Consider the following 9342-nt stretch of genomic DNA (forward strand, 5'->3'; position numbering starts at 1 on the left):
AAACGTTGCATAGCTTGAAGGAGGACACATGGAAATATGGATTTGATCTTAAGTGACCTTATCAAAATCAATCAGGTTATTAATATTTTTTTAAATGGAAATCTTTATTTTTTATTACATATTCTTGCAGCTTATCTGGAGAACTTTCTAAAATATTATTATTGAATACTTTCTGAGTTATGGAGCTTGAAAGTTATATCGCCGGCGTTATCCATGTACGCATGCGCGGGATTCTTACGCGCGCGTGTCTCCTCGATCTATTCACACTGCTTGACATACGCTCACGCACACGGAATTGAATCCAATCCTTCTGTTCGGTCAAGCTCGATTATCGACGAAGATCAGTGGCGAATAGATCGCGCTGTGATTACAGCCGTGCTTCTTTTGCTCTTAGCAAGTTGTTTCATGGCGGTTTTAATCGGCACGGAGTATGATAGACACAGAATAAATAGCTTTCCGATAGGAAAGAACGAATTATTTGATCCTATCACGTTAGTGGAACATTAGTAGCTGTTGCCGATTCCCGTCGTCCTGATAACTGAAAGTTAAGCTGCTTATAACACAGGTGAGAGAGGAAAGGGCCTCCAAATGTTCTCGCTCATAATGTCAATCATGGTGTCTCACGCAATGGCCGCTCCTTTCTTTCGTTGTTGCCTGACGGATAACTCAGGGTCATTCCACTAGTGAATGTCCAATGAATTGGCTCGGCTTATCTGACAATCCGTCCTGGGAAACCACACGACCACGCTTTGTCGTTCATTGTCGTGCCTGAACGAATGGTCTCAAGCAGTGTCTAGCAAGCATTATTTAATTACGCCTAATAAACTCAGATGATGCCTCACGCACACCTCGTAAACACGGAGCCTGATGATCGGTTGAGGCCTGTAAACAATCTACAATCATGACATTTTAAAATATTATGCTTCCTTTATCTTATTAAATTTTATTTTATAAATAACTTCTCTGTAAAAAAGTTTTTGTAATCATAGATTTTCGTTATGATACCTTATCCAATATATTCACTTTTTTATTACTAATCTTTCGGTTCGCTTTCCGGCCAGCCAGATCCTCTACTCTTGTCCTTATCCCAACATCTTTTCAATTGAACGATTCAACTTTCCTCTTTTTCGTATAGCTTTTTCTTTCAATTTATATTAATAGGCTTTTTTAAAGCTTTTTTTCAAAATAGCCACTTACAGTTCAAATGAAATCGTTGACCTTGCCTTAGTTGGACGGATCAGTGATCGGTCTTGCCTTATAATAAGTATTTTACGAAAAATATTTAACTATTATAGTGTTTTGGAAAGCTCTCGAGATAAGCTACAAGAATATGTAATAAAAAATAAATTTCTATTTAAAAAACATTAATGACCTTGACCTAATTTTGACAAGTCACTCAAGGTCAAGTCCGTATTTCCATCATATGTCCCCTTTCAAGCCATGCAACTTTCGTTTGAAAAATTTTTTAATAAAATTATCGATTCGCAAAATAATCGATCATATCATTTAAAATAAAACATCCTGTATAGTAGCATAGTGCTAAAGTCAACGGTATTGTAACTCGAAAACTTCATGAAAAAATATTTTATTATAGTGTTTTGGAAAGGCTCTCAAGGCCACAAGATATGATAATAAAATATGGTGGGTTCCATTAAAAAAATTCATGTTGATCTTGATCTGATCTTGGTAGTCTCTATCTAAAATTCGTTATTTCCATCTTCTCTTTCCCCCAAAAGCTTTCCTATAACTTTCATATAAAATTTCTTGATCGTTCTTAGTTTCCGAAATATTCGCCTAGGGCGATTAAAATGCCTTACCCCATATAATATTATATGTACATATGCACGTGTGCGTGCGTGCATGTATGTATATGTGTGTACAGGTGTATTAAAAGTCTGGAAATGGTCGAATACCTCAAATGCAAAGCATTTTTGGGAAAAATATTTTAGACAAAAATTGTAGAGTTAAAAAACTCTATTCATTGATTACATCCATTTGATCTTGAGTGGCCTAAGTCAGGTTAAGGTCAAATCGATTTTTTTAAATGGAACACTATTTTTAATGGCAGAATCTAATGTCTGATATCGAGAGCTTTTCAAAACATTATAATAATATTATTTTTTATTATACGTATAATTATACGCATATTTATACGTACTTTTCGAGTTATAAGGCTTGAAAGTTATAGTACCGACATTAGCATGATGCAAGATGTCTTATCGACGGCTAAAATCTCTTAAATGTCGTTCAAGATCATGTGTCCTAAATAACATTTGTCAAGACCAAGGCCACTGGAGATGTTCCTTTTATTTTCATTTTTGCATTAAAAATTCATTTCTTAAAATGTTAAAATGAAAATAAAAAGTATAATCTCCAATGGTTGTAGTCTTGACAAATGTTATCCAGGATGTGATCTTTAATAGTATTCAAAAGATTTTAGCCGTTGGTCGGACACCTTGCGTAATGCCGGAATTACTGTAACTTTCAAAGCTTATAATTCGAAAAGTACTTAATGAAAAATGACTTTATTGTAGTGTTTTGAAAAGCTCTTAACACCAGCTATTACATTCTGCCATCAAAAATAAGGCGTTCCAAAAAAATCAATTTGACCTTAACCTGATCTTGGCGACGTCATCCAAGGTCAAATGGATGTGAAATGAATAGATCGTTTTAAATGCTATTATAATTTTTATTTAAAATATTTTTTTCAAAAATGCTTTGCTTTCGATATTTAACCGTTTCCAGACTTTTGATGCACCCTATACATTATACATACACGTATACAGAATGAACTATAATGTATGTCTCTACGTTATAGGAGATGTATAATCGATTATGGAAGCGAAAAGAACGCAAGAGAAAGAAAAATATTCATTTCCCATAGTAAAATGTAAGAACATTCGTTATAATTCACTCTGTATACGTACTCGTATGTCTTTCTCTGTGTATGCGTGCGCATGTGATAAAGAGACACGGTAGAATCTTGTGTTAAGTGAACGCGCAGCGCGACAACGCGAGGCAGCGTATATTTTTAAATCCACATAACTTGGTTATCATAAAAATCGTACAGAAATAAAAAAAACTCGTTTTGAAGATAAACGATAGCACTTTAGACAAGATAGTGTAGAAAATAAAATTTCCTTAATCACAATTTCATTTTTAAAATGCCAAAAACATCAATTTTTAACATCTAATTATCTCAATTTTCTCAAAAATGTGAGGTGATGAGCAAATTCTGAAAACAACATCGTTTTCAGTATCAAAAAACTTTAGAAAAAAAACTACTTTAGAAAAAAAATACTTTAAAAAAAATGATGCTTCGCAAGCCAACGACAAAATCAATGTTCCACAATCTGAGACAAATTTCTTTATGTTGACATTACGGCTAAGATATGAATAGCGTTTCATTAACGATATTCATAATCAAGAAAGTTAGCTACAGAGCGATTTTTTTAATAAAAAAGACAAAATAAAAATTCATTCTGATTTCATCCGATGTGTGTTATAATACAGTTGAAATTATAGTACATAATATTATTTATTATAATTTTGCAAGGGTCAATTCGATCTGACTCTACACTGAAAAAAAATTCACAAAATTTGAATAAATATTTATTAAGATAGATAGTATCAATGAAGCCATTTATTTACAGTACATAAATATTTGTTAAATTCAAAAAAATTAAATTTAGATATCATTTGTTAAATCGAATAAATATTTATTTTCTATAAGCAATGGTCCCATTGGTACTAAATATTTAATATTTATTCAAATTTCGTAAATTTTTTTTCGATGTATTGTATATGCGCCTTCGCGTCTTCATAAAATAACAAGTCAAAAAGATCTAATGTAATACTTCTAAGAGATAAAAATCAGCATAAAAACATGTATCTGCATCGCGAATAAGAAGCATATTTATTCTAACATTTTTAAGACTCCTAACTAGTTGCGGCAGCCATGTTGGAATTGTGATGTCAGAAGCGAGGAATGACACGTTAATTTATGTTGCGTGCTATTTTTAAATAAAGACAATTTGAATGAAATGAAATAACGAGATCACTTTAAAATACTTGTAAAAATTGATGAAAACTGCCAGTAAATGATCGTAAAAGGCACGTAAAGTGAACACGTATATTCACACACGTAAAAACACACGATCCGAGCAGTTGAAACAAGTAAAATATACGCTTACATATAAAATTCCAAGATAATTTTAGTTTTGATAATTACGACTTTGATAAGTACGAGACAAGTTACATTTTCACAATTAAGCAAATAATAACGAAAAAGCACGCAACATAAATTTCAAAACGTCATTTTTTCATGCCTATAAGTTTGACTATTTGTCGTGATACGGTGCTGTTAACAAACAAGCATGAGTGTGCACGCCTGCGACGCGAGACAGCGAGCTCCTCATACTAATCGCTTGTTTCAAGCGACCGAAAATGCTTTCTCGGTCGCTCAGCGACCCTAGGCATCAATAAGGGGCGGGAGAAATTCTAAATAACATAAGTTTTAATAAATTAGTAATAGTGTATACCTCCTCTTAATCCAGAATAATATAAATCATGTTAAACGCAACAGTTTACAAGATAATTGTTTACGATTTTTCATGCGAATTATATATAGTATACCTCCCCTTCATAAACTCGAGTAGCAAGAATAATTCAGTAGAAGTAGAATTTTATCGGAAAAAAATTATAAACCAGCATTTCTTTTTACGAAAATCTCGAAGTCATCAAAAAAGAAATGCGTATGTTCGAGACTTGAGACTTATAAAGAAAATATGCGCAAAAAAAATTGAATAGTTGCAAAAAGCGTTATTCGCTTATAAAACGAAAGATTGATTGAAAAAAAATCGAGTGTATAAAAAAATGTAGGTACTCGAAACAACTACAAAATGAGACATGAAACATTAAAATCGATCTATTAGTCTAGTAGCAAAAAATAAAAAAAATCTTGGTGAAAAAGTCCTTTTGTTCACTTGCTCTCTGTTCATTGAGATTTAAACGCCAAGTTTTGAAATTCTCGTAAAATGTAACCTTCATAATGACAAATCCCTGAACAAACCTGAAATGTTCATTAGTTTTTGCCATTTGTTCAAATCTATCTGCGGAAAACTTAATTTCTTCATTTTTGAGCAGTCGCATAGCAGTTTACAGAGATGATTTTTCTTCTTCAAGAATTGCACTATCACATACATTTAATAACAAAACGATTTTTTGCAATTAAAATAATATTATAAAACGCCTTTAAAAAGAGGATATTTTTTTTCATATAAAAAAATAATTTCATTAATATGTCACGGTATATTAAATAGCCGTGTGAAGCATTCGAAATCTGACATTTTTCTATGAATTTAAAAAAAAGATTACCCTCTGATTATTAGGAGCCAAGATAACAATTTTTTTCGAAAAAATCACTGTGGATCTAGTTTTTAAGATTAAGAATTCCGTCTAGCACCAATTTGTCAAGGAGGAATTGAATTTGCTGTTGAAAAATTCTCGAATTTTTTACTGCCGAAAAAATTTGTTTAAAACCATTGGAAAGTTGAAGAACGCGAACGAGACATTGCGCTGGGCGGAGAGAAGGAAAATCGATCCGCTCGGCAATTCGCGCAATATTTGATGCATCAATTTGCTAAATTTACATTTTCGCAGCAATAAATTGACGTAGAAATCTGATTTTTTTTTATCTGGAGTAGCTCGACGAGATATTAGGTGTAGTAAAAAGAAATCCATTATTTTTCCATTCAATTTCATGCAAAATAATGGATTTCTATATAAACAAATAGCTTAACCAAATGTTTCGCAAAGTAATTGTAACCATGAAATTTTTAATTTTTTTTTCTTGAATTTTTATTTTTTCGGTTTATTATTGTATTAAAAAATCACGTTTGAGTATGGAGTGCATGTCTGATTAACAAATTTAAATCACATTAGCTATGTTTCTTTATTTACACTAACATTTGGCAAATTACTTATTAATTCTTTATTTATATATATCATATTTGCATCTGCAATTAAATTCACAAAAACAATTTTGTGAATAACTGATAATTCCGTACATTTAATTATCCAATTGGACTTTTTACAGCATATTAAATAATTAATGTGATTTAAATTTGTTAATCAGGCGTTCCATACTCAAACGTGATTTTTTTAATAATAAATCGAAAAAATAAAAATTCAAGAAAGAAAAAATTTTCTAAAAACTAAAATTTCATTGGTTACAATTCGAGATTTTTTTAACAGCAAATTCAATTTTTCCTCGATAAATTGGTGCTAGACGAAACTCTTAATTTTAAAAACTAGAGCTACAGTGATTTTTTGAAAAAAAAATTGTTATCTCGGCTCCTAATAATCGAAGAGTAATCTTTTTTTTTAAATACGTAGAAAAGTGTCAGATTTCGAATACTTCACACAGCTAATTGATATGATGCATAGTAACAAAATTATTTCCATTTTTTTATACGAAAAAAGATATCTATTTTTTAAAAACATTTTATAATAGTTTAACTGCAAAGAATGTTTTGTTAAGTGTGATAATGCAACTACATGATAGTGCAACTCTTGAAGAAGAAAAATCCCTGTAAATTACTATGCGACTACTCAAAGATGAAGAAATTAAGTTTTCCGCAGACAAGTGAACAAATGGCTTTTTGTAAAAACAAATGAAAATTTCAGGTTTGTTCAGGGCTAGATTTGTTCATCATTATGAGGGCTACATTTTACGAAAATTTCAAAACTTGGCGTTTAAATCTCAATGAACAGAGAGCAAGTGAAAAAGACCATTTTCGGTATTTTTTATTTTTTTTTCTATTGAACTAATAGATCGATTTTAATGTTCCACGTCTCATTTTGTAGATATTTCGAATACCTACATTTTTTAATATCAATTTCATACAATCAATATCTTTCATTTTATAAGCAAAAAACGTGCTTTTTGCAATTATATGATTTTTTTTCGTATATTTTCTTCACAAGTCTCGAGTCTCAAACATATGCATTTCTTTTCTGATGGTCTTTCGAAACTTTCGTGAAGAGAAATGATGGTTTATAATTTTTTTCCGGTTAAAATTCTAGTTCTACTGAACTATTCTTGCTACTCGAATTTATGAAGGAGAGGTATACTATATATAATGCGTATGAAAAATCGTAAACAATTAAACATAAACGTAAACTATTGCGTTTTAACATAATTTATACTATTTTGGATTAATAGGAGGAGAACACTATTTATTAAAACTTATATGTTATTTAGAATGTTCACCGCTCCTTATTGATGCCTAGGGCCGCCGAGCGGCCGAGATTGCCGAGAAATTTCGCTTGAAACAAGTGATTAGTTTGAGAAGAAACTCACTGTCTCGTTCACTCTCGACGCGCCGCAGACAAGCACACGGACATAGACTTGTGCTTAAGTGTGTGACTACCGGTTTCGCTAGACTGCCGTCTGATTCTGTGTCGCTACCGTCAACGCAGAGTTCTCTCAATTCAGTCAAGGACTAAGGAGCCTTAAGAGCGAAATTCCAAAATTTTGTTTAGCAGGCCTCGTAGTTTCATAAAAAGTCAAAACAAGTTTTACGGTAAAAGATTTCTTCTACAAGATAATATATGGTAGAATTTTATAGAGTGTAGATATGTAGTTACATCGTAAGTACGGTAGAATTTTATAGAGTGTAGATATGTAGTTACACCGTAAATGAGGTGTATGAGTTAGAGCTTGTCACTCCCCTCAATCCTTAATAGATTTAAAGTTTTTCAAAAATTAAGTTTTGATCTAAGAAAGCCAAAGGAAAGACGTATTGATAAAAAACTTTTTCTGAATTTTTTAAATAAGTGCAGCTATAACAATTTGTCTAAACATAATTTGTCTGTACATAATTACCTCGACAATTTCTTCAAACTAATATGACAACAACACTAATTTTTAATTATGCATAAGATATGAATAATTTAAGATATATAAAATCAGAAATATTTTATTTAGGTGTCTTATATCATCGTTGGAATAAATTAAATGCTGCAGAAGAGATGTATAAGAAAGCACTACAATTAAAACCGGATTTATACAGTGCAAAAGACAACTTGCAAAGATTGTATACATTAAAAGGATCAAATAAAATAACTTTGTTACACTAATATTTTACATTAAATATATATACTAATATGTATTTCAAATATATTTATACACATACATATGACGGATACATATATAAAAGTTTAAGATTTCTTAGGTCTTCTTATTATCGACATTAATTGTGGTATACAAGGATAACTATATGCTTTGAAATTTCCAACTTTTTTGCCGTCGACATAGTTATAAGATATGAAACATCTATTGCAAAAGTAACTTGTATCATGTGGTATTCTATCATGTTCTGTTACAATCCAATGTACATTAAATATTCCGCAATAGATGCAGTTTTTTCCAGAAACAGGTCTTATTTTTTCTATTCTTGGATAAGCAGATGACGTTAATACATCATCTACAGTTACCAACCTAACAAAAATAATTAATAACGTTTATTTAATAATTATTAAGTAAAAATGATATTAATAAAACTATAACTTACTATATTAATAAAAAATTATTTTTTCAAATACAAGAATACGAATAATTATTTCCCATTTTTTTGAGCGTTAATATGATATCTCCCACACAAATTTCTCTATTACATTACAATTTGCAAAAGAGAGAAGGATTAATAAGATCATTTTTGGCCCGCTAATGATTTTCAAAAAACAATTTTTTTATCTTGATCATCAGGTCAAAAATAACCATTAAATGAGAATAACTTGATCTATAAAGCTATAAAAAACTAATAATAAAGGCTTTATGAATAAATCAAAATTGTGTAACAATAGGAGCATGAAAGTCAACACTGGTTTTTGTTGCGAAGTACCATTCTTTCATTTTCAGAAAAACAATAAATATGTCGATTTTTATTAGATCAATTTCAATATAAAAAATTACACAGACTCACAAAAAAAATACTGTGTGTTGGAGACCAGCAATTCTTATGTATTTTGAGTCGTTGAATATGAATCTGAACATCAAAATAGGATCATCCAGAATAAATTTTCAATCTAAAGCGAAAAAAATAACCTATTTTTAACCCATTTTTTTGCTCTAGATTGAAAATTTGCCTCGGAAAGTCCTATTTTTATGTCAGATTTATATTCAGCGATTCAAAATACATAAGAATAGCTGGATCTCCACTCCAGCACAGGGTACTTTTTTGTGGGCTTATCATTCAAAATACATATATAAAAATACATTCGCAAAAAGCTTCTACAAAATTATGTCAATCCTCCTCCTCCCTCCCTCTCTCTCTCTCT

At 30.8% G+C, this 9342-nt stretch overlaps 2 protein-coding genes across 2 annotated transcripts in view; one reads left to right on the forward strand and one right to left on the reverse strand.

Moving 5' to 3' along the window:
- LOC105623874 (transmembrane and TPR repeat-containing protein 4) overlaps nt 1-8118 on the forward strand; it is a gene marked incomplete at its 3' end in the record, with an annotated part of 31220 nt that extends 23102 nt beyond the window's left edge. The window contains exon 11 of the mRNA XM_012205250.1: nt 7991-8118. Within this exon, the coding sequence (XP_012060640.1) occupies nt 7991-8118 (128 nt within the window). The remainder of the gene's footprint in view (nt 1-7990) is intronic.
- Nucleotides 8119-8223: 105 nt separating this feature from the next.
- Nucleotides 8224-9342, reverse strand: part of LOC105622102 (snRNA-activating protein complex subunit 3) — an 18778-nt gene continuing 17659 nt past the window's right edge. The window contains exon 5 of the mRNA XM_012203537.1: nt 8224-8503. Within this exon, the coding sequence (XP_012058927.1) occupies nt 8224-8503 (280 nt within the window). The remainder of the gene's footprint in view (nt 8504-9342) is intronic.

The sequence above is a fragment of the Atta cephalotes genome, assembly GCF_000143395.1.
Source record: "Atta cephalotes unplaced genomic scaffold scaffold00002, whole genome shotgun sequence".
Lineage (NCBI taxonomy): Eukaryota > Metazoa > Arthropoda > Insecta > Hymenoptera > Formicidae > Atta > Atta cephalotes.